This window comes from Sylvia atricapilla, chromosome 1 (assembly GCF_009819655.1).
Source record: "Sylvia atricapilla isolate bSylAtr1 chromosome 1, bSylAtr1.pri, whole genome shotgun sequence".
Classification (NCBI taxonomy): Eukaryota; Metazoa; Chordata; class Aves; order Passeriformes; family Sylviidae; genus Sylvia; species Sylvia atricapilla.
This window is the reverse complement of record NC_089140.1, coordinates 80,353,509-80,380,752: the sequence shown is the minus strand read 5'-3', so window position 1 is coordinate 80,380,752 and position 27,244 is coordinate 80,353,509. Positions and strand designations below refer to the sequence as shown.

Sequence of the window (27,244 nt, the reverse complement as noted above, 5' to 3'; positions counted from 1 at the left end):
CTCACCAATCTTTTTGAGTTTATGCTTCTACTGCTCAGAGAAACCATGACATCTTTCAGTCTAGAAATGAGAAAAGGTGCTGCTGCAAAAGATCTCACTGGTCAAATCTTTTCCATGTGAACAGGATGACTTGCAATTAAAAGCTCATTTCTGAGCCAGAAAACAATTTACCAAGTTTATCTGGGAGAGGTGGAGGATGAAGCTTGCTTGTTTTGTTTGCCTGGGTTTACAATCCATTACCATTTAACCTTCATATAAAAATACATTTTTCCCCTACTAACCAGATTTTCAAAACCAAGCACGCTACATGAAGAGCCACCTACATGACAAAACAGATGACATTTACTAAAGAGACTAGGAACAAAAATTTATGCATCAGTTCTACAAAAGGTGAATCAACCACTGAGCTTCACACTTCAACCTCAGAAAAGAAACAAGATCTGATAGAAGAAAGAATACAGTTAAAAAATATATGAGTTGCCTGGTGTGATGAGTAATATCAGGAACGACAGAATGAAAACATGCCTGCTGATCTTTGTGAATTATATTTTTAAAGCACAATATGTTGAATGAATATTTTAATTGCTGTGCTGCTAAAAAAAAGAGTGAGAAAAAGTATTACTTTGTAGAAAAAAATCATTCCGTGTGCTACAATTCAGCTGTAGACTCGGAGGGCTCTGTCTCCATTCAGAGGGACTCTGTGCCTATGCTGTTTTTGCCACTCTTTCACTTGCATACAACCAAGTGACATCTCATGTTCCTCAGCAGTTTATCCTGTGGATGCTCTCAAGTGATAGGTTTTGCTATCTTCTGCTCATTTCTAAAGGGACATGTGTAGTTCTGCTACATTAAGACAGTATTCCTGAGCTGCACCTTCCCTTTTCATGGTAGCTGACAGCACACTAGCATTCCGCTCATGCAGCTCCTCCTCTCCCAGGAACCTGAAGCCAGCAGCAGACTGAAGTGATTCAAAGATTACTTTCTTAAAAGCAAAAGCATTAAATATTAATCTAAAATGCATTTCTGTCAGAGAAAAAAAAAAAGGGTAATACAACAGAAATTAAACAGATGTTACATAACACTTTACATAACTTGACAAAATGTCTTAAATTTTACAGAAAAAGAAACCTATTCTTACCTGGGAAATACATGATTTATTTTTAAAACTTTCTTTGCATTTCTAAGCTCAGATATTTGGCAGAGTAACTGTCATGCAGGGAGAGATGGAACTGATTGTCCATGAAGAAGAGCTCAGTTTCTGATGCTGTTTTTTATGTGGATTACTCTCTTGCTTTGTTGGTTTTGTTTGTTTAGTTGTTCCGGGTTTTTTTTACAACAGGCCTTTATTCACCACAAGTCGCATCCCATCTTCTATCAATTGCTTCTATCAAATATCTGTATCAATGTTTAAAACTATACTCTCCAGCAGGTTTAACTATGCCTGACAAATTGTGAGACTGTGATGGATGTTATCAGGATCTATTTAAATGTATGGAAATAGAGGCAAAGGAAATGAACTTATTTGTTCAAGTCCCTTAGGGAGCTAAGAGCCACAGCCTGGAGGACAGTTCTGACCTAGTCTCCCAGGGCAGATCTCAGCTAAGTTAGTCACAGCTCCGGTGAATTCAGTAGTGCTACTGCCAAATGTCTTTGCCAAGAATGCTGGGATGGATGGATAAGCAGCAATTTGAACCAATGGGGCATCAAATCCCAAACCCCAATTTGATAGTTCTGTCTCTTTCCTAACTTAAGATGAAGAAAACATTTCTTACTATAATATTTATTGACATGTCAGTGGCTGCTGCCTTGTTACATCTAGGAGGAAAAGAAAATAGAATATGTCAGTCTGTTTGCCTACTAGAAACAAGCAGTGGAGTACCAACTTGTCAGGAGATACAGAGAACCAACTCCATTCTCACACAGATCAGCTCCAAAGTAGCCACATCCGAACTCAAAAGAATGACCTGCAACTCTCCAGCACAACTGAGTATGCTCAGTTGCATCCACCCATGTCTTGAATCCATTGCCCCCTTCTTACACCACCTTTTCTCAAAAACAAAAGAAGAGGATCCAAGGAGAAGGATTAACAATACTAACAGTGCTGGGTGAATCTGTGTTGCGTTGTTTTTCATGACTCTCTTAATCCACAGATAGCGCTAATTTCTGTAAGTTATTTTCCCTCTTTCTTGTCACTGGAAATATTTTGTGTGTATCTTTGGGAGACACTGTTAGAGTGCTGTTAAATACAGAGCTGTGATTAGGAATCTATGCCAATCAAAGTGAAAACTGAAAGAACAGAGATTACATAAATTTTGGAAAAAAATTACTTCCATAGAAGAATGCACGGGGCTGCTTTCATCTGAGGAATCATGTGTTTTCTTTTACCAGGAATTTTCCAACTTTCCATTAAAGTTGGCTCTCTGCCATTAATATTATTGTCTACTTGCTGGCCAGAAGCACTTGACCAACCCCACTGATGCCCCAACACAGGCAGACAGGACAGGAAAAGGTGCCAGATTCTCTAGTACACAGATTGATAAAAGTGCACTCATGTCAACTTGATGACAGTCTTCTCCTCTGGCAGAAGTATATTATGAAGTTTTTTTGCATTACATCTGAGAATATGTATTCGTATCTACACTATGAAAATAAAATTTACACTCAAGAAGGGGTTCAGGCCGCTGCTGGAGGCAGTGAAGATGACAGTTATATTCCTAATAAGGACAGTTTCTATGCCTCATGCCAAGAGCCTATGAGAAATTTATTTATCTGTTTCAAGGATTATCTTTGGCTCAGTGGTGTTTACCACAACAGTGGACTGTTAGACACTTAATCTACCAGTAGCTATACATCACCAGCCTGAAGCATATGTGCTGGTAAAACAAGTCAATAAGACATCGATATGTCTTAAACTTTGTATCTATATATACTTATATATACTTCATTACTGTGAGATTTTAGCATATGAATCCTTGATAGCTTGCTTTCCTAATTCAGTACAACAGATTGGCTGGATGTGTGGAAGAAAATGAAATGTAGGATTGTGAAGCGTATGTAGATACTTGTAATGTACAGACACCTGTTTCGTGAGGACATCTGCTCAATGGCTGTCCAGTGTATAAACAGAGACAAGACAGGAAAAGCAATAAACCACACTGGCATACACAAACGCTGCAGAGCAAGAGACAATACCAAAGACCAGGTCTGGGAGGTCACTGCTCAATGGGCTGCTGAAGGAACCATTCCAAGGCTTGGAGAGGCTCAGCCTGAGCTTTGCTAACTGGTAAAGTGGGCACACAGGGAGGAACAAATGGAAAGGTCCTATGGCAGAGCATGCTGATGGGATTGTGGCAGTGGGCCAGACTCACAAGATGTTTAGCAGAAGGGCAAAGATAGGAAAAAGAAGACATTCCAAAAACATGGGGGAGGAAAAACATGAGGAAATAGAGAAGTGCATGAGGAAAGAGATTCATCACCTGTAAATAAGTTTTGCTTCAGCATGCTTGTCTGGCCACACCCTCATTTGATCATTGCACCTTGTTTTATCTGCTCATTAATCCTAATTGCTAACAATCACATAACACTAGTAAACCTCGAGCTGGAATAGCTGATGAGAAGAACAGATGTGGGAAAGAGCTATCAGAGACACTGTGGATCTCAGGAATAGATACCGGTGAGACCAGACAGAACAAAATATAGGTGAGTGACCTCTCTTCATACCAAGCTGTGAGAAATCTGGCCCTAGAAGCCAGCTATTGCTTATGGCTTTGCAACAGCAGAAGCAAAGTTAAAGCAAATAGATTTTATCTGGTTTGACTCTCACTTAGGTTTTGAACCCTATTTTGAAATACATTCTGTGAAATCTGTGGAGTGAAAATTAGTCTATTCCTCCCAGCAGCAAAGAAAAGAAGCAAACCACCTTCTTTCAATCATTGCACAATGGATTGCCTCTTCCATCCCTTGGAAGGCTACAAAAATTAGAGCCTGAGAAACAAAAAGAAAGAAAAGTGAAGCTTCAAGTTTTAAACAGTTTAGCCAAAGACTGTTAGATAATGAAGTATTTCAAAACAGCCTAAAAATACTTCTGTGACAGAAACCAAAACACCCTTCCTTTTCTATTTATATTTAGCAAGTGGGTATCTAAGATATTGTTCAAATTTTGCCAGTAGGTATGACTGAAACATCCTTTTCTGCATTTAATTCTGAGTACCCTGCCATACATATCATGGAAACAGAAGAGAAATAGGAATAGGTAAAAAAACCTGTTAGACTGACAGTGATAAAGTGCGCTGCTAAAATAACACAATCTCCTTTTCCCGGTAAGACATTAAGTGTTCAGCTATTAACAGTTCCACACTCCTAATTCAAAGATTAATTCATGGTTAGATGCTTACTGTCCACATTTTTCTTAATAATCACTACTGAGCAACTCTTCATCCAAAGGAGGTGAAGGAAATCTAACAACAATCAATCCTCTCTACACATCAGAGATATTAATCGCCCGTTTAACTGACATAACACATTGCATCATCTGCCACTTATTCTGTGACATTTCTGCTATGAAGAAAGCATGTTTTAATATATCAAAATACGAATATTTAAATACATGTAATTATTTTTAATGCCACTCTGTTACATACAGAACAGAACTAAAAAATAACTGGCTGCTAACACAGGTGATGTTAAGTATCCAGTAAAAATCAAATTAAAAGGGCAACTCATTTTAAGTCTGCTTCTGGAAATAATTGCTAAGAATCGGTCTTAATGTTCTTAGATACCAGTTTTCCAACCAGCAGGGCAAGCACTAACTCACATGTGAATGGATTTTGAGCAACTCCGTTCCACCAGTGCTGGCAGGAGAAGCTACAAGTGAGCCAAACCAAATTACCAAGAATTTTTAAATGGTGGCAGGCCATGCAGTGTTTGTGAGCCCCTTTGACTACAGCCACCCTGTTCTTCTCAGGCTCACTGTGTGAGCAGACTGGTGTGCCCACACGGACCAGGGCACTGCAGCAAAGGCCAAGACAGCTGCACAGCAACTTGACTGCACTGACCATTTACACGCAGTACCCATGAAATCATTACATTTCTTCATGTTTTTACTACAGTAAATTCTCTCAGTTATTTATCTTTGCCTTGTTTACCTTACTAAAAGGACTTTCATCTAAGAGGGAAAGAACTACGCTATTATGTGAAGAAAGGTTTGGAAGATGAGCAGCCCCACTGCATTCTAGTTTCAGAGGGCTGACTCCTAGAACTTGAAATGGATGTGAAGGGGAGGAAAACAACTCATCAGAACAGAATATGGGAATAATATTTAGTGCAGCACATATCTTAAGACAAATACACTAGGTCAAACTTTAAGTTTTCTCCATTATTTCTTATGATATGCCTGTGGAATAGCAGGCAGACAATGCAAAATCTGTACACTACAAATGCACATGAGATTTATTACAGACAAATTTACATGTAACATCATAGGGTAATTTAGCCTCATTAGTTAAGTTTTTTGCTAGAGGTTTAAAAAAGTGCTGAGCAATTTTAGCTGAAAATAGAGCAGAATGTTATGCAAATTGCTGCATTAACTCCAAAGTCTAATTTGTTTAAGGAATCTAAATCAGGGTTTTGATGTAGGTCCCATTTAAGAATGGCTTTCTCATTAGGACTTTTTGGATCAGATACAAAGGTAACATAAAACTCTGAACAGGCACACTGTAAATAAATCCAACTACCAGTATATATACAATGTTCTCCTTAGAGTTAGATTAGAATTGCTCTCTCTGTGTTAAACTGCACTTCATGGAGAAGGATGGGAATCTTTTTTTCTGTGTCTGTAGAAACCAGGTGGGTGTTTGGTGGAAAGGTTGTGTGACATGAAGATGCAAAACATAGGGTCAATACTCAGGAGCTCTTTTTATAGGAGTGGGTATCTTATTTCTGTTACTGAGTACAGATTTGTTTTTCCCCGTGTCTCTTAAGTGACCTCTTTAGATCTTGGGATCCATGTGTGGGGTTGACAGAGGGTCAAGAACATTTTCTGAACAGGAGGAGACTCAAAATCATGTTCTAAAATTGCCCTGAGAAGGTAAGAATAAATGTGCTGCTTTCTCAGTCAGTAAGCCTTAATGTATTCTGCTCTGCGACACATTTGTTTTTCATGCTTGGTAGGAAGGCTATACCTATTATAAATCAAAGTTTTCATGTGATTTTAGATTTTACAAAAAAAAATTAAAAATCCCTGTGTTGGCACGAGTTACCTGTAATTGTAAATTACTTTACCCTAATGCTTTCAAAAAACATAATATTTGAAGGACAACACAAGTATCCTACTCAAATCATGAAGGACTAGTGGGATCTTCCAAAAAACACTTTTAACTGCAAGCACAGAGCTGACCTTAAGTGCTTCTCTGACTGCGAAGGCATCAGAAAAGCAATTTTCAATCCCACTGTTAAAAGCAGTATCTCCTAAAATTAACAGCTTGGCACTGACCTACATTATAAACTGAGGAACACAAATAAATATGATAAAATACACACATGCCAAAGCCTTCAGTAGCTATTGTAACTACTTGATATTGATTTGGGGTCTTTGTTTTTCAAAAAATGTACAATGCTAAAGAAGGTTCAGCAGTGTGCACTTCACAGACAGTGCAATAGCAATACTAATTTAGGATGCAAAGACATTGGAATAACTCAACCAATCAACTGATTTAGTACTGTCTGACATTAAATGAAAAATTATGATTAACAAGGGTTTGGATCATTCACTTTCCGGTATTTAAAAATAATTAAGTCTCTATTTGAGAATGAAAGTTTACTTTTATTATTGGTGAAAAGAACTGACATATATACTTCAATTAAAAACATTCTGGTATTCCTATAACCAGATACCTAGTAAAGTTTAAAAAGATAAAGAAAACTCAGGGTTTTTTTTTACGTAAAGCAAAAGTAAGTTTTTTAGAGAAAGCATTATGTCACTTGTTCAAATATTTCAACAGCAATAGAGGACAGCACCTCAGTGTTATATGAAAATTTCTGAAGCTGAAGTGGACTCTATTCATTTAAGGATATCATAAATGAGATTTAGTCAATGTGAACAAAAATGCCATCTAGGAACAAGATGGTCACCAATACGACCAAAGAAAAGTTTCGGGTTTTCTTTCAATCATTTAAGCCCAAACAACAAACCAACTCTTATCTGACATTTCAGATCTAACTGGAAATTCACGAAGTTCCTTTTCTGGTGCTTGCTGTGGTTACCTCACTTTGCCTCACATCAGATTAAAAATACATTTACAATTTATTACATTGAGCATCATACCTGATAACCTCTGCTTGCAGAACATTCTCTACTGTGATTTAAATATGAGGTGTTCTCTTCCTAGAAATGATGTATTACTCTTCAAAGAATCTCTCAGTCACATGAGAATCTTCTGTCCTGAAGATTTTTGGGAGCAAGGTACTCCCTCAAGAACTAATGAACTCATTCTAACAACTTCCCTCTTTGGTAGGAAGTTTTGTCAATAGAACCCCAGGCACATAAAATCTAAATTTTTGTCTAAGTTAACAAAGGCAGGCTACGAGCTGCAGTTTAAGAGTTGCAGTGAAGCAGAAAGCTGCACTGCAGGATCTTTCCTCAATCTCCTCATTTACATGAGTCTTATAAATGAAGTAAAAAGCAGCACAAGTAAACACCAGCCTCATTGCTAATACACTTTGTAATAACCACAGATCAATATGTAAAATTTTACCGATATATAAAAGTATCTATTATATAATAAATGAGAGAGAGAGTGTGTGTGTGTGTGTGTGTGTGTGTATACAATTATATAGATACACATGCACTGGTTTCAAGGTGGGCATTTCTGTTTTAGAGCCCTTGGTGCTCTTATGTCTCTACAAACCTGTGCCTTCTGCTGCCACCATTCTCAGTAGCTTAGTAGCAGCCGTCTCTTTGTCTTTTTAAACACATTTTGAAGATCAACTGATGGTCTTTACCTTAAAAGTTTCATTTGGCAGGTCCTTTTTATCAGGACTATGATTTTCCTTATTGAAATAATTTTGCTGACAACCTTTTTAGTAAAGCTATGTTGAGAAAGCATCAAGTTTCAGCTATTGCTATCAGTCTAGGTTATTTTATTCCTATATAGAGTGTGCAAAGTCCTGCCATGGCTTGCTGGATGATGAGAACAATAATAAAAATATATGCTCTATAATAGGAAAGTGATCCTCTGCATTCACACATTATCTAATAAATCAGAGAAGCAATAGGCAGGAGAGTTATGAAGAGAAAGAAATCCATGGCATATACAGTAGAGCATTATACTGCTTGAAGAAGCTGCAAATATATTTATTACCCATTCAAAATGTCATACTACCTATGTCAAATGACACTGTCTTTCAGTGTTTTACCCTTCTTTTCCTACCACTGAATATTTTCAAATACAAAAGATAAAGCTTTTGCAAATGTTTTGATACAGCTACAACATGCTTTCCTCAGACCAGTGGAGGGAGGAACAGCAGAGTGCAGCGTTCTTTCTGTGTCTGCTGCATACCACAGAAAGTAGCACAAAGGCATTCACCTTGCACATATAATACTCCTTTTTTTTTCCTCTTCTCCTAACTGCATGAAAAGCATTTTCACCAGATACTCACATCTGAATTTTTTTGCTAATCATTCTTTATTGCTTGAAATTCTCTTCTAGGTGCTTATTCTGACTGTCCAGAGCTGAAAAAGACAGAAACCTTTAGCCAGTATTCCCATCTCCAGTGAGGCAGACACGGTAGGAATGAGTGCTAAACCCAGATAAACAGGGAGTCTAGACAGGGTCTTGTTCAAGGCCTCACTCTCTCCCTTCAGCCTGCAAGAAGACCAGAACCAGGACCCTAAACAGCAGCATAACAGAGGTGAAATTCTGCATCCCAAAGATGTTTGTGGACACTGCTAACAGCTCCCAGTGTAGTGAATAAACAGCACAATCCAAAGAGCAAAGTTGCAATTATCCAAATGAAACATGGACATTTGTCAACTATTACTACTACTACTACGACTACTACTACTACTACTACTTGAATGCATATAAAATTTTGGCTCACTTTCACTCTATCATAGAAAAACCTTAGAGAGAAACTTCTTGGAAGAGTGGCAAAAAAGTGTCTTTCTGGTTATTCCCTGGAGATGGAATAACTGGGCAGTGGGAGGGGAGAAACACCAAAGCAGGGTAAAGCAGTGCTGAGATGAAAATACCAACATGCATTCTCAATATAAAGCCCATGATTTTGTAAAATAATGTTTTAACTAATCTTGTAAATTTGTTTGATTCAGTCTCTTTTGAAGATGAGAAAGAATGGTATGTTACAAAACAACTGAAAACAGGAAGGCAAGAAAAATGTCTAATTTTGGCTTACGTAGCATTAATTCAAAAAACCCAACCACAACTAGATGTTCCACTGCATTTACGAAATAATGCACTCTTAGGTACTTCTTTTTAAAATCATGCCACTTCACATGACTGAAGGTTTTCTCCAAAGAAATAATTTTCAAATGTGAATGCCATGAATCCAAAGCATTGGTCAAGATCCCCAGCAGAGCAGAGGATTACAAGACAAGAAGACAAGAAGACAACTGGCCCCAGCAATCTGCCACTACTTTGTTGTGCGATCTTCAGTTAACATCCCAACTTAACATCCTAAATCTGCCTTTCCCCCCTATAACCAAATGTTACTCCCATGGGGCTTATCATTAATTCACTTATTGAACAACTAGAACATTCCCTAATCTTGCATCAAGCGAAATATATGCCAGGTACACAGTAAATCATTATTATAATTCAGGCATAATATCTTGATGATGAAATCAAGAACAACCGTGGTTTAATGATCCCAGAGGGATCCCAGAGTGTAAAATGCCACTTTAGTGCTACAGAAAACACATATTATGGGGACACAGCACAGCACTCAGTGACACTCATTAATACTCAGTCTTAATCAGTGTAAAGACTGTGCACAAAACAGAGATGCACCCTCTCATCAGAAAAGAGAAATAGTATAAAATGGCATCGTATAAGTAAGATGGCAAAACTGAACACAGAAATGCATTCAGAAAAGCTTTTGAAAGCAAGACTGTCAGTGTAAGATTTAATTACCAGGCAGAACGTACACTTTAATGCTTTTTCCCTGTGAAAAAGTGGACAGATCTACCACCTTATCATTTTTGTGGAAGTTATTAGCAAAATAAAGACAATATATTAGCAAGAAAAAAACCAGAGTGATATACTTTCATCAATATTGTTTCGTTAACTCAGTGTTGTTCTCTAGACTGAGAATAAGAATTACAATACTTTATGTGAAGAGAATGAAACTGAGTTCTTATGAGCATTATAATTAAGACCACTCATATTTAGGTGGTCTTAACAGTGTTCACATAGACTATTGTGTCAAGATCAATGTGGCCATTTCTGTCTCACCTGTTTTAGTTAATATTGAAGAGAAAAATGTTCAGCCACAGGCTTGTACTATGTGCAAAACTGAAGGAGGAGAGAGGGTGCCATGGAAATGGTGTAAAGGGACATCCAGAGCAGACACATGAGATGCTTGAAACTGGCACTGTAGTTACTGAAATGCTGTCATATAGATTCTATTGTACACCTATCAATAGAGAAAAGCTCAAAGCAGAGATATGACTGCTTTACTCAGGAGAAACAAACCATTTAAATCCACCTGCCTTAACAGAGAAAGAGAATTTAAGGTACTGAATGCTGGAATGAATAAAAAGGAAGGGAGCAGAGTGATCACGAGTGGCTACACAGAGCAGAAGATGGGACCAAAAGAAAAAAAGAAGAAAATCAAAATCAATCAGCAATAGTAGAAAACAAGGGTTAGTCTACTACTAAATTTTCTAAAAAAATTCTGTGGAAAGAAGGTGGGGACAAGCCATAAATATTATATCCAAGTGATGGGATTTTTCTGGGAGAAAAAAAGGGCATAATTTCTATTTCAAACAAAAGAAGATTCATCTTTCAGCTGTCCCAGGCTTCTAATAAGACAGGGGAAAAGATAACTTCAGCCCCTATATCCCAGCTCAAATTAGTGGGACTGCAAGAATGCCACAAGACACAAAATGCCAGGCAAACTGCATGCCCATACAAAGAGGTGGAATAGGAAATTCCTTGTTATGCTGTGGCAAATTAATTCCTTGGTTTGCTTTCCTTGTGTGTGTGGCTTTTGCTCTCCTTATTAAACTGTCTTTATCTCACCCCTGGAGTTTTTTAACTTCTAGTCTTCTGTTTTTCCCCTCCATCCCACCGTGGGGAAGTGAGCGAGTGGCTGCGTGGGGTTTAGCTGCTGGTTGGGGTCAAACCCTGACAGAGGAACAGCCCTCACAAATATTTTCAACCTGAAGCCATGTAGGAGTTGATATTGACAGGTTGTTGCCAACTTATCACCCTTAAAAAGAATAAAAAGGAAATGAAAATAATAAAAAATAACATCCCCATTTAAAGGAGTGCCCATCAACAAGAAGGACTAAAAATGGGCCACTGGTTTGAAATTTAGTCAAGAGCTTTCAGTATAAACCCTTTTTACTTCAAGTACATTCATGTGAACAGTTTTTACTTAACATGTTCATTATTTGTGACACCCCTTTCTCTTCTCTGTCTGATGATAATGAAATGTAAATATGTGGGGTTTTTTTGCATCACAGCATGATAGGAGTTTATTTGAGTCATATGTATGATAGAGAAAGCTACAACAATGGATACTCAAATTGATCAAATTAATTCTTCCTGTCACAGTTTGGTTTTATAGTTATCAACTGCTCAGTTGACCAAATGTCATTTAGTAATCACAGGCCAGTTATTTTACACTCGAAGTTATTTCTCATGTAAGTACTATTTCTCAGATGGAGTACACCAGAAGTACTGTAACAGTGCAGCCTCTCTCGGCTGAAATACATTCTTTAAGTAGTTCAAAATTTCTCTGGAAGACTAATGTGAAAATAAAAATAAATTTTGAGGTGGAACGAAAAACGGCATTCCCTGTGCTAAAGAACAAAAACCTTGAGTACAGTGGGACAAGAAGTAATCATACATCTCTATTTGTATGCTTTGTCTTCCTTGTCTTATTGTGAAGAGTGAGACTCCCTGGTGTTGCTGATGGTTCTGAGTGGAAGTTACACCTAACTTTCTCTCAGTGTAAAATCATATCCTTGAATAAAGATGTTGAGAGTGGAAAGCCTTGTTACAAAAAACTATTTCAACAATGCGAACGTAGACAATTTAAAAAAGACAAATCAAAGAATAATTTCCAAAAATACCTTGAGAGTAAAGTATAAAAAAACTGCAAACAAGCAGCATTTTGTCTTAGAATACTTGACAGTAAATAATCCATCAATAAAACCTTCACGGCAAAATAGTGTACCATCTGTTGATTGACTTCTTAGAAAACAAAGTAGAGATCAGTAAGAACCTGAAAGGTAAGTCTTGTAAAATCATCAATGAGGCTTTAGAAAAAAAATAAATTCTTACATAAAGACTGTTTCTGGATATGCCACTGGGTGCTGCTTTACTTCATTTGAGTAATTTCTACCAGTAAAAATGACACAGAAAGTGTATTGAAAAGGGACGGCTTGACATCTGCCTGCAGAGATGAATACAGCTGCCCAGGGGAATGGGGGCATAGACCCAAACTGTGCTACAGTAATCTAAACACAGGTAAGCAAAAGCATGAACATCTTAGTGCTTGTTTTAGGAATCAGGTACAGGCAAGCACCTTTTAATATAAAAAAACATTATGACAATAGGAAATTCCTTGTGAAGCTATTGAGGGAAGTAATTTCTGAAATTGTGAGATTTTACCCGAAGAGTTATTTTAACATATGAAAACTATGGTTATCAAAGTACTGACGAAATGTTTATAACCAAACAGGGAAGTAAAATTTCTCCAAAGGTATACACATGTTTTCTGCACTAAAATGCACTCTCAACAAATGCTGTAGTCTCTCTGCAATTACTACATTACTTTTCAGCATCACCTGTGAGATACTTCTTTTATTTAAACTAAATACTATGTCTGTATCTTCTTGCATGCAGAGACTAAAGGAGTTCTCATAATGTCGTTAATGGAAAACTGATAGTAACACTAGTGTACAAGCCACAATCCAGCCTTTAACTGAAGCAATTTAAGAAGTAAAAGGAGAAAAGCAAGGCTTTTGGAAAGTGAATCCAGAACTATAATTTTTATTCAAACACATAGGGGAAAAAAAAGAACATAAAGTCATTTGTGTTAAAAAAGACCTTTAAGATCATTGAGTCCAACCATTAACCCTGCCAAGTTCACCAACAAACTATGTCCCCTGAGTACCACAACTACATGACCAGCCCCTTCACCAGCTCTGCTGCCCTTCTCTGGACATGCTCCAGCACTTTGCTGTCCTTCTCGTAGTGAGGGACCCAGAACTGGACACAGCACTCAAGATGCAGCCTCACCAGTGCCCAGTACAGAGGGACAATCACTGCCCTGGTCCTGCTGGCCACACTATTGCTGGTGCAGGCCATGATGCCATCTGCCTTCTTGACCAACGGGCACACACTGGCTCCTGTTCAGCTGGCTGTCAAAAACCACCAGGTAAATGGGTCCTTTCCTGCTGGGCAGCATTCCAGTAACTCTCCAGCAACTCTTCCAGTAACTTTTCCAGTAACTCTCTTCCCCAAGACTGCAGCATGGTAAGATATTCTGTTTTCTCTGACTATCCTTATGGAAACAGCGGAATCTTGCAGAACACTGTAGAAATCAAACCCAGATACGCTCTGAGGATGATGTGAGCACTCCCAATGCTTCAAATATTATGAAGATTTCTGTCAGTCAGCATGTCTAAAAGCAACATTATGGACTACTTCTCCATCGCCCCATACTAAGTGCAAGTATTCCCTGGGAGAAAAGCATGCAATAAACAGGTATGCATGTCCCTTGACTATGAGGAATCTAGCAGTGTAATGGATAGCATCAAAGTTACTACAGCACTGAACTATCTGTATTACAAAGAACTCACAGAAAAAGATGCAGAAACACCATAAGGTTAATGACAAAATGAATGTGAATGATGGGCTTCAGCGGGCTGGGAAAATAGATGCTTTCAGTGTGCAGTCACTCAGTTTTTAGAACTCTGTGTGATAGCGTCTGGACTTACACTTTTCTTCTGAAGGGAGTCTATGGAAACGCTCTCCAAGATAAAGAGGACACTGTCCAATTCAGCAATATTTATTAAGGATGCAAGGAAAGGCTTCAAGCAGGACAGTTCAGCAGTTGCAGTTCTTTTATTTGGCATTTTTGAATTATTTTTCTGAGATGACAATCTCAAGTGTTGTGACTTAGCTGGCAAAAATTAATTTCCTAGCTTGAAGGGAATCACTGGTGCCAAAACCCCTGAGTGACCTGTTACACCTTTGCAGCTGATGGCAGCCTGCCATTTTCCATGACAGAAAAACGGTGTTGGCATGTGAAACTGCACAATTCAATCCTTTTATACGGTGACCTCATACAAAGGAGAAAAATGTCATTATAGAAAGAAAAAAAAATGCTGTGGAAGAATGAATCCTGTGTTTAATAGAATGCGCTTTTTTAAAGAAATGTTCTCTACAGAGTATTTTAAAATGCTTCTCCTTTCCTATATCCCCTGTCTGCTCCTTCTTGGCAACCAGGAGCAGCTACTCTGGCTCTGCTCACAATCTCACCATTGTTGGTGTAAGAGCCTCTCCTGAGAAGAAAAAATGCCATCTGAAAGGGTCTTCTTGTGCTCTTCTGCCTGATAGGCTTTTCATTTGCCTTCAAATATCTGATCAAGACTTCTTCACTCCTTCCATTTTGCCCTTTTTACATTCTTCACTGTCACAAATGAAAGAAGAATTTATGTAAGAACTTACTGAAGTATTCTGACATTCTGAATTTTGGAATTATTATGCCTAACTGTAATGGGCTGCCTGGTAAATTTTTATAATATTTAGACTTCTGCGTCCCTATGTCCCCTTCTACATATGTGAGACCTTCAGCAACAACTGGTCACTATTCAAAAGGAGATGAAAAATCAAACTATCAAACATTAGCAAAAATAATCCTATTTCTTCAACTCCATTCTAATGTCTGCTGCACCAAATAAGTGTCCAGCACAGGGAATAAAGGTAGAGAATGAGAAGCACTACTGAGAGCATGTTAGAGCACCTGCCTTGCAGTCAGCAAGACTCAAGGAGACTCAGGAGTAGCATTTGTGAAAAAACTTTCAAATTAGAGCAGTAGTTACGATTGTACTTTGAAATAAAGACTTGCACTGAATGGTTTCGAGCAGCACAGAAGTGGCAGCACCTACAAGAAGTAACACCACCACCTGCATCAGTGGCCTGTGTTTATTGTATTTACCTATTACTGTTCTGCTGTGATAAGGGCTGGAAGGGGAAAAATACAAATTCTTCCAGAAATATAAAACCTGATTTCCTCCAGAAGCTGAGTTTATTCTGTGAGAAAGAAAATTACTTCAGGTAACTTTAGCATGCAGCCTGGGACATCCTACATAAAGTTACCAACTTTCTTAGGAGTACTTTAAGATAGAGAGGGGGATTTGCGGACAGACTTCATTGCTATGTAAGACTGAGTGGGACACTTATGCTGATGCAAAGATAAAAGCACATTTCCAATGACATCACCAAATTCATAAGCACACCTGTGACCAGTGTGCTCTAGAAATAACACCTACCACAACCTACATGGTCATGAAGGGAAAAATAGCTCTAGTTTCTGTAGCTGTGCATCTAACATTTTTGACCAAGCATCTTTTTCTAATCTGTTTTCTGGATTGCATTTCCACTTACTTTTCTTGAGGGGGGGTTCAGAGGAAGCAAGGGGTAGTGTCCTACACTTCAGCCCAAAAATAGAAATATTTTAGAAGATAAAAACGTAAGGTACTAGGAATCTCAGAAATGCACATAGTCGCAGCTGCTATTTTTTATTTCTGTCTAAATTTTAGGTGACACTCTTCCACAAAAGGAATATAAGGTAGGCCTTTGTCCAATCAAGTATATGAGGAGAAATTTTATACATATCCCACTAATTTATGAGAGTAAGACAAGTCTGCCACTATCCAAAAACAAAACAGAAGGACTGAAAGAATGGTCAGGTTCAGAAGACAGATCATTAATCATCTTTTTGGGTAGGTGATATAGTATCAATCACGCTTAAAAGAATAATAAAAAAAAAGTACTTAAAAGTACTTCAGAACAGTTATTTCCAGAAACTCTGGATGTAATAGCCATTAATTGCACTATGAGAATTCAATGCTCAGTAGTGACAAAGGTAAGAGAGCTTTTTTTCCCCTCTCAGGTAACTCCAGAGTTGAAACTTTAACAACTACATTATACTTTGAATTCAATAAAACCAGACAAATAAACTAAATTGTTGTAGAATATTATTCTTTCTGTGCATGCACGTTCAAGTGTACATTAAAGATTAACAAAAATTATTAGAAAATTATTTAGTTAATTCAATTTTCTTCAGTGCCTGTCAGGCACAGAAAATAGCAGCAGCATTCTTTATTTACAAATATCTGTTTGTCCTTTCTCTAGGATTTGAAAGACCACCTAGACAGTTTCTTATCTTTAGCCCAAGACCTTTGCTATATTAAAGCTAGATACTTTGTTAAAGAGCAGTTTTCTCTGCTTCAAAGTATTTTTTTGCTCTGTAATCTAAGTAAGAGATTATAAGAAAAATATGCTGTATTCTGGTGCTTTTTTCCTTGTGTCAGAGCTGGCAGGATTCCTTGCAACGACGTGCAACAGGACTGGAATGCTGCTGTTATGAAAAAATAATTAGATATTAAATGTGGTTCATTCTCAGACAGAGGAGAACTGACCACGACACACAACTACAACACAAATACTTTGCAGAAAAGAGAATTTTGGTATCAGTTTCTATTATTTAGGTGTTAGTTCAACTCATTCTGATACATCCTTAACAGTTATCACAGGAGTTGTCCCAGGACTGCTCAAGTTCCTCTGACTAGATATATTGACACAGGAACAATCTGAAATATCTGTTGTGGTACCTACTTATCAACAGGATTTTTAACTCTCACACAAAAGGTTCCTTGAGAAACTGTGATTCAGTGGAAGGTCAAGCAGGCCTTCAGTACACTATTGAGCCATTTGGGTAGACCCTGATCCCAACAAGGGAACACAGAAACTGTTTCAAGTGCTCTGCAGAGGCATGACCTAAACACAACACAGGTAACCATTAAATAACAGAGGTTGGTATGTAAATACAGACAGAGATAAAAGAGTTTGATAATATTGTGTGCTTTAGGCTGAAAAGCTCCACAAAGCATTAGGGAAGTATACAATACATCCTACTACTTCGTTGTCTTACAAAAATCCAAAGTACCAGAAGTTTGAAAGCATATTCTTAGATGAACTGTTTCAAGAAAAGTCTTTTGGTTCCTTTCCATAACAGTTTATGTATTACATAGTGAGGAACATACAAAAGTCCTGAATAATAACAAATGAAGTGGGTGAATCCTTATTATCTCCTATCCTTACTCACAGAAGAAGCTCAAAATGCTGCCTAGTGCTCTACTGTTCCATTTGCCTACCTTCACCCCTCCAGCTCATGAGCCTGAGGCTTCCAAAGGCTGATGTCCCAAGGCTGCTGGGATGGGTGAGACCAACTATGATCAGATACTTTTTTTCCTAAATGGCTAGCAACAGAAATTATACCATCTGCCTCCCTCAAATAGGGCAGCTAATTGAGGGGTCTCAATCTAGGGCTAACAGGAGGCAGCAGAGATTGTGCAATGAGTAAATTGCTCTAATAATTTAACTGCCTTTCTCAGAGGTTTATATTTTTTTTTTACTGAAAAACGAATTTCTGAATAAGGATGAGAGTTGAGTACAGAGAGAGTACACAGTTAAAATTTTCAGTGATACCTGTACCAGAGTTCTCCAGTGCACAAACATTCTTCACTCTAATATTCCTATTTTTTGAATATTTTTTTATTACTATTTCTGAGATGTTTGAGGTGATGTCTTCAACCAGTGCAGCTCTGCCAATGTCAGCAGACTATGTGCTTACTCACTAAGGAATTTGCTGAACATGAAAAAGCCTGGAAGGGAAGGTTCTTTAGTGGGATACATCCACTGAGTGGTTTGTGCTGAGGGTGAGGAAGATGAAGCGCTGGCAAGCCAGCATCACTGCACAGTTCTGACAAATAAGCAACAGCAGATCTTGATCTCAGTTTACCCTTACATGCCAGGCTAAAAGGTGCCAGTACAGGCACAGATTTATGTGCACACCACATGTACCTGATTAGCAGTGTCTCTGAGAGGACCAGGGGAAGCAGCTGGGGCTGGTAACAGCTTCACTCATTCAATTTTAATTGACTGCTGTCTGTTTGTCATAACCCTCAGAGCTGCCTTCCTTCTGTTCAACTTGTGCCAAAAGCTGTGCTGGTCCCATTAACCACAGGGAACAAACAAGAAAGAAGTACCTGTCAGCTACAGGTACAGAACAAGCTCTATACTGATTTCTGAATTACATTTTAGATACAATCTGCACTGAATTCTAAGATCATAGACCAATGAGCACCATTCAGACTGCAAACCCAGCGAAATTAAACCTATTCACACAATTATGCATTAAAGGATGCTTTGATTTAGAACTTTTTTTGCCTAATTTTCATATTCTTTATTTGTATTTAGTGTCTAGATGCCTCTTGGAGAACCCTAAGGAAATGCCCATATGTTTCAACGAGATCAAGACTACACCACTAGCTGATTACTGAACAACTATGATACAGTGTTTTAATGGTATGCAATCAATCAAATTATTCCAAAGAAAACAAAAGGTTCCAACAGTATTTTATGCATTTTTTTACATTTTGTAACAGTAACAAATGACTTTAGTGAACGCTTTAGTAAAATGGGTCCAGGCATATATCCATGATGTCTCTTTTAAGTTTTTTAAAGCACACACTTCGTGCTGATCAACACACAGTTGTTGATGATAAATAGCAGACAGCAACACTGCTGGTAAAAGGGATTAAGAGTCTTACCTCTGCTTTTATTTTATTGTCTCCAAAACAGAGGTGTTGTAAGTAGGCTGCAGCATTCGACTGTACTGAGGGAAATTGATGCTGTAACATCTGTATAACTTCTGGAAGCTCTGGATCTCGCCATCCAAACTCTCTGTGCAAAAGAAAATACAGAAGATTCATCAAAAATGCTGCTATTAGTGGATAAATGTGCCATTAGTTAGGTCAACAAAGACGACAGAAATGTCTAAATAAAATCTTTTTTCCTTCCATTATTATCAAAGCAAACATTAAAATCAAATATGAAGATATTTTTCATTTTAAATTGTACTTCTCTGGAAAAATAATTATACAAAATATAACTGGAAGAAGTAAAGTTGTGGAATGAGTTCTCTAACTAAATAAAAAGGCTATATGAAATCTGAATATAAGAAAAGAAAGAAAATACAAGGTTATATCACCATGAATGGTTTGCTATGAAATGATAATTTGTAAAAAAGTCCTTTCTACTTCTTGCTATCTCTATGCAATACCGATTGCTATCTTATATAGAAAGCAATGACAAATTCTGGTTTTTTGTTTGGGTTTGATTTTTTTTTTCAGATACAGTCAATGTAAAACTCTTACACATTTTTTTGGCCCTACTTGAGCACTCAAGTCTTTGCACTTTACTTTAATCCTACAAAACATGAAATGTCATTAGCCTCACACAAAAGAACTGAATCCAAGTATGCTGAGCAAGTCCCAGTACATATTATGCAGCTTCCAGACCTGAACTTAAAATCAACCAGTCACTTCAGGTGAATTTTTCCACTCTGGGTTTACGGGCAAAATCATAAATGAACACAGCTTTCGACTTTGTGTCCCTAAAATCAGAAATACATCCAGCCTTTCTGCATTATATACTCAGTTATGCCATGCCTTTTCCCCAAGAGCTTATTTTTTGTGCCATATAAATATTTTGATCATCTTCTATCTAGTAGTACATGTTTATGATAAAATATGGAAATTAGGAAAGAGAGGTAACTTGCAAAAGAGTTCTCTGTTGCAGTTACCATGATCATTTGGGACCTCATTGCCAAAAAAAACCCTGGTAGAACCGCTGCAGAGTCCAGCTATAATGTTAGGACAAAATAATCCTGATCGCCAGTCTCCATCCTATATTATAAGGGCTTTTCTGCACTGAGGAGAAGTATATGTCACAAGGGAAATTCACAGCATCTCTCCAATCTGTCCTAAGCACACTTTAAATACAACAACTCTCCACAACATTTCAGGGAAGGAAGACTCACTTTACAATAATAATGAATTGCTACAGAACAGACGGATTGTCTGTTCTCATATGTGATGTTTGCCAGCTTGAGAGTTATCATTACAATTGTATCTTTATGGAGATTGAGAATATGAATATGAGATGTAAAAAAAATCACTCAGAATTTCATTGGTAATTTCTCTTCTGACAAAACATAAGTTAACTGACGAATTTTAGAATTCACATTAAACATTTAATACAAAGAAACCATAAAGATGTAGTAATAAATCACACATGGACTATTCTAATGAATTTTTAGATCATATAGACTGTTGGAAATCTCAGCAAGAGACATCTGCATAGGTTCAAAAATATTTTAACATTTCATTGACATTTTGAAAAGACAGAGAACACTGTAAAAGGTATCAGGGAAGGCTATAAACTTCAGTAGCCAAAGATGGTGAACATCACATTTCCAGCTTACCATGACTCTGTTAACAGGTGAAAAGGAAGGGATTCATTGGTTAAGTGCACTTCTTAATTTAAATTGCTAGAGATCACAGAAACAATGTTATCTGACAGGGTAGCTTCCTCTTATATCTGTTTCCCTTCAATTTATAGTGTTACCACTTCCTAACAAGTCCTTCAAACCTGTTAGACCTGCATTCTACAGAAACGGCTCTGAACAAACCAAAGACACCTTCCAGATTTTTTGTTTCAATAAAAATAAGAACTGAAAGCAAAATCCAGTAACCTCACTGAGGACAAATTATTTATCCTACCTCCACTTCTAATTTATTCTCATTTTCAATCCTAAATGCCAAGTACCAGTGTAGGTATTTTGGACATCATACAAAATATCAGACAAAAACAGTCTGAATGACAAGAGAGCAAGGAGGAGCATTTGAAATGAGTTGTTTTACAGCAAATAACTACACACCAAAGTGTGGGAACTTCTACTGACAAATTCTCTCCAAAAACAAATTTCCTCCTTCTCAACACGCGTATTACTTAATCCAACTAAGAAACAAACCAACCAAAACCCAACTAAACAAAAGACCCATTATGTGCAGTAGTACATTATGGGCTCTAACCATCAGCTCAGGTTTTTCTTCCTCTTGTCATGGAATCCAGAACAGAACAGGCAATGAGGGGGGCAAAAGGAAAAAGGTCTGTTGATCAAAGGACCTCAAAGGACATTAAAAAAATTGTTTTGAGGAACCTGCAGTTTTTACATGGTACTTAAGTATGAAAACAAGGCTTTCCCTACTGTTAACCCTCTGATCTCCCAAAAAAGTAAGCATAAGAGTGAGGTATGAATACTTGTTGCAAACAGATGTGTGCACAATGGGCATAACTAGAAAATCAATTCAGAAAAGAAACTCTTAGCACTGAATACTGAGTTTGTTATGTAACCAGTTTTTGGAGAGCTAATGAATAAAGCAGGAAAAGAAGTTTAAAAATTTAGCCCTAGTATGCACTGTCATTTTAAGCAGATGGTCTTTAAGATGACTGTATTTTTAGTAGTTTCTAAATGGAATACTGTAGCTACATAAAACAAACAAAAACTTCCGTCAACAATTAGGGCTGCCTGAATAATTGCGTTAATTTTAGCAGCTTTCAGGGCACAAAAGAGTAGTTTCAGGGGTTTAAATTTTTCATTTGTTTTATTTAAGTGTTTTATAGGTGGAAAAAAGTGAGAATGAGAAAGAGGATTTTTTTAAGAACAGCAAGTTTTCAGCTCTATTAACATTAGTTTTAAAAATGTAAATGTGGGTGTATTTTTTAAATTTAGTTTCATTATGAAAAATTAGAAAGGCTGCTTTATAAAGTCATCTGGCCAAGGCCTGGAGAATGAAGGAAGTATTCCTTAAAGATAATGGCACAAAATGTATGAGGAACAATTTGCATAGATGTGAGGGGGGACATCCAGGCCATGCCTCCAAGCATACATACCTAATTGACAAAAAATACGCATTAAAATAGAGAAAAAAAGCAACAACTAGTAGGAGGGAGCTGGAATTCTACCAACAAGAAGTAGTAGGGTTGGTATTTGACAGAGATAAAATTAAAGGAAAGTAGAAGGTTAATGAAAATGCAATCTACCTTCATTTCTGTGAAACACCTGATATTGTGCCACATGCAAATTGACAAAACTGGCACTTAGTAAAATTATAAAGTGGAATCAAGCAGAATTTGCAATCATAGTGAACATCCTAAACAAACACCTTATAGGCCCATGTCCTTTATTAAAATATCACCATGCTTACAAAATCTGAGCAAGGCAATCCACACAGATGGTGACACAAGCCAGAAGGCTGGAATAATCTGAGGAGGTGTGTGGCATTTTGAGAATGCTACCAAAGTACCTGTGTGGTTGATCCAAAAATGAAGAGTAAGATAGTAGCTGCCCATGCAAATCTGCCACTTGCCTATGATATCCTTGGAATAAAAACATTAATTCATTTAGGTCAGCCAAAGACTTCTGGTGGCAGTGTTGAGTTTCCCCACAAGAGGATCCCAGCTGTGCAAGAACTTCACAGTTTGTCTGGAAAGCAGCATTTGCTGTAAACTCCAAGTATTTTGGCAGGTTGTAAAAGCGCATCTTTTTCTAGGAAGCATCTTCATCTGAGGAGACTGACTGGAACACACCAAGGTGCTCCAACCTTCTTTCTTTGATGGAAACTGTGCTTTAGGATCTGATTTTGGATCCTGCAGAAGGTTTAGCTTGAGCTGGTGACTAAGGCAGATGTTCCATGGATTACACCAGACTGCTGCTCCAGGAGTGGGAGAGGATCCAAAGGGGAACACTAAGCTCTATGTAAACTGGCAATACATATGCCTAGAGTTATTGCAAAAGGTTACATCTTATTATGAACAACTGAAGAGAATCAACATGGAGTTCTACATGAGATACAGCTCTGACATAGCAGCAGCAGCAGCACCTAGACATCCAGGTTCACTTGAGTACTGCAAGTAATGCACTGAAAACAGGTCCTGGTCCTGCTATCATATCACATACATGTACCAGAAAGCAAAAGAGATGCAAACTTAAAAGAGACTGTTTGTAACACAGCTGAGTGCATTGGCTCTGTGAGTTCACTCAGAGGCGTTGCTGAACACAGAGAACGTACTGCATCTGAGTATTTGCTTTCATTATGCCAGAATTTTCTTCTTCAGCTACTGAAAATGCTATGGTACACAGAAAAGCAAAACCAAAAATCCTGTTACACAGACATCTGCACTGATTTTAAAAATGCTACTAAATTAGTTTTTAAAACACAGGTCTCCAGCTGGTGATTAAGGATACTGATTGCTTCTACAAAGCATTAGAAGAGCAGGTGTGATGGCTCTGTCTACTCTCCAGCCACTGGTCACAGTGAATCTCATGACAGTTTGGGTTTTTATTCCTAATTTACATTATTAGAGCAGAATATTCACATCTGATCAGGCAGTTGGCACAGGCAAGCACTGACACCCAGAGCTATTCCTGTCTCTGCAGCATTCCCCAAAGGCAGTGCTGTGAAGACGCCCCCTATAAAGAACCATATGCTTGACAAAGACTGAACTACCACCAAGCATTTATCAAAGAAAGAGAATGCACAATTTTTTATTACAAAACTCTTTAAACCAAATTCGTCTGTGTGTTCCTGGCTGTCTTAATATGCATATAAAACAATCTTAAACTGATGAAGGAAAGGTTTTCATACGAAGTGGTGCTCAAAGGCAAAGGCAATTTAATCTGAGCTAAGGATATTCCCTCAATTTTTACCTCATATATATTGTAGCATTGCTAATGTCCAAAAGACTTTCTGATGAATTTATGCCTACAGACATAGACCCTTCTCTTAGCTTCCTCCCTCAATTCAATAAATAAAGTCTGAAAATTTCTTTTCACTCCTTTCAGAAAGGAGAGCTGTGAAAATGGTTTTCTGGTAGTACTAAAAGAAAACAAACTACATGTAGTTCAGGATCAAACACTAGGAGAACTAATCAAAAGCCGAGAGAAGATCAAAGAACTATCTCCTGTGTTTAAAGGGAGACATTAACTTCTATTAAAATATTTGGAAGGCAATATACCAATATAAGAATCTCTCTCTAAGGACTTTTCTTGGTATATTTAAAAAAGCAAAGATAAGATGTTAAGCCCAACTAGAAGAAATCAAGAACACTTTAACATAATCCATAGAAAATGAATGTTATATAAAGAGGAAGGAGCAAGTAAGAGTTCATTTCCTTATTTTCTTTCTGTGGTTCTCTGACAGTCAGTGAAACACAAGAGAACACAGACCTATTACACTTAATTTATTGTGAGTTAAATTAGAACTGCTTCCTTTAAGTACTTTCTCTTTTTCAAACACATTTCTCCATATATACCCGTATACACATATTCAGAGACTGCCAGCCCTCTCTGAATGATCTGCTACAGTTTAAGAGGAGGCAGAACTACTGTATGTGCTTTGAAAATGGAACATATGAATACTGGTTAACTTCAGCACTCAATTTTGGGAAATAAAATAGACGTGTCAATCTCTGTTCCTCTCACTCTGGAAAACTCTCAAACCCTTCAGCATACTCACTCCCTCAGCTAAACTTGGTCAAAGGAGTGTACAATAATAAGCAATTGATCATTTTCCTCAGACCTGCAGTGACACAAACAAAGCATAACCTACCACAAGATGTAGCAACAGTCTGTTTGGGCCTAATGCAAACCCTTTAGGATAGAAATGAACCCCCATCAGCAGACAGCTCCCTGCACTTCTCTTTTTGTCCTTTCAAATTAGATAAGCCAAATCTCACTGAAAAGTAAGGAACAAAATAATCTGACATAGTTTAGTCTAAATTTGGAAGTACCAGAAGGACGACAGAGAAAAAGCACTGAAGATGTATTTTCTATGCATAAAAATGTTCTTATGAAACAAAGAAATATGTTATTGTTTATTCCAACCTGAAAACTGTAGCCTGTGTGCGGTGCTCCCTAAAGCTGATTCCAGGTAATCCACCATCACACAGACTAAATGTGAATATCTCACCAAACCTGCGATTCTGGACTTTTGCAAATCTTCACCATTTTTTTCTTCCTCTAAAAAAGTTTTTTACACTTTCTGAAAAGCTGCTCTTGTCACAACTTTTCAAATTTCACATGACTGTATGTAAAACAGCTGTAAAAGTATCTGGCACTTCTGCCAAAAACTTGGATGTTGCACTTGGGTTATGACATTTCCATGGTTTATGCATTCATGTGGCCTAAACTAAAACTGCCAGGCAGTATCACTACTGTGCACAGATTCAGCACAGTGTGGTTTTTACAATGTATTTGTGTCTGCTAATGAGGTGCACAGAAGGATCTGATGGACCAGATGCAATGGATTCTTGTCCAGCTCTGCCAAGCAGTGATGGAGATGCTCAGCATGTCCCAGGTCTTTAACAGAACCATAAACCTGGGGTCTCGGGGTTAATCCAGTACTTCAAAGAATTACAGCTTGAACACAGCAAAGGGCTAAAACTGGCTTCTACAATGGCAAATAAACCTTCCTGCAGTTCTGCCTTTGTATCCTCTACATTTTCTCTCATAAGGCATCACTCTTCTGTTATTTAGATTTTAGAATTAAAAAAACCTTAAAAGGTGAGCATGTGTAGAGGCAAGATGAGAACTACTTCCACGTAACAAAAATGGCCTGGAGCTGAACTGTCTAGATTTTGTGAACATTTGATTTAAGAGAAAAAATTTTAAAGATGCTTCAGCTGAGTAAAGATTATCTAATGACACTGGACCATGTGTTATTATTTACAGCTCCAGGTTACTGCCTTCAATACAACATGATTATATTCTGAGTTACTGAAGAGTTGCTACTGAAGGCTACCCTCATTTCATTTACAAATGTCATTTTAATGAAAATGTTTTTATGAACCTTTATGAAATATTTTTTTCACTCTATATTAGTACTGATCTATATATTAATTCTCTCACACCCTGTGAGGGAGCTTGCATTTCTTACACTTAGGAAAAAAGCTGCCTGTACTGTGAGGTAACCATACCCTCAGTACCTGGTACAATGTTATCTCTCCTTTAGACTGTGTGTTTGGAGCAGGGACTTCAGTGCTTCAGACTATCTCTTACTTTGCCATTTGTAATACTTGGTTTCTTTAGTTTGTTTTGGTTAGAAAGTGATACTTCTCTTTTGAGGCTGTTGAGCTGAAAGTCTAGAAAAACTTGTTTTATCTGTTCCTCTGCAGTATTTGCATATACAGGGACTGCCTCTGCAAAAGCATGTAAGAGGCAAATTAGCTAAACTGTCAAGATGTCTTTAAGCTGCCTAATTTATCTTCTTTTCCCCTGTGATGAGTAACATTTTTCTACCCTCCTACTACAAAAGGGCCTTACAGTAGCCTAATACATTGCAGCTGTAAAAATATGCCAAATTAACCCTTCCCTGAGAGACCAGCTTACTTGGCCTCCCTCCATCTACATGAGTTCACACATCACAGGGCAGATTTCAGGAGATTGTGAAATGTTATTCACAGGCAGCACTGCTGTTACATATGCAGATATGCTTTCCTCATAGATCAGAAAGGTGGAAACTTAGACAGGAGACCAGAGCAGTACACAGACCTAGGGAATTCCAGCCTTGACTCCTGTCATTGACTTACACTGTCAGACAGAATTATTTACTTTAATGCCTTTCTCTGAGGTTTGAGAGGTCTTCCACCTCCAGAGACCCGTAAATCAAAGTTGTCTCCTTTTCTAGATCGACTGTTCCCACTCAGAGTCCCCTAAACCTTTCTGCATTCACAGAAAGAAAACCTTCTATATAACAATAGGAGAAAAAAAAGGCTTTTGAGACTCTGCTCCTATATGCCCATACAGAAATGTATCCTTTCTACAGAACAAATCTTACTCCACAAACCCCTCATTTCCCTAGGAA

General features: G+C 37.7%; 1 protein-coding gene across 3 annotated transcripts in view; it reads right to left on the bottom strand.

Annotated features, from left to right (window-relative positions):
- CTNND2 (catenin delta 2) overlaps positions 1–27,244 on the bottom strand; it is a 633,671-nt gene that overhangs the window by 141,813 nt on the left and 464,614 nt on the right. For all 3 annotated transcript variants that reach the window (XM_066326477.1, XM_066326491.1, XM_066326484.1), the window contains one exon: positions 19,088–19,220. In XM_066326477.1, coding sequence (XP_066182574.1) covers positions 19,088–19,220 — 133 coding nt within the window. The remainder of the gene's footprint in view (positions 1–19,087; positions 19,221–27,244) is intronic.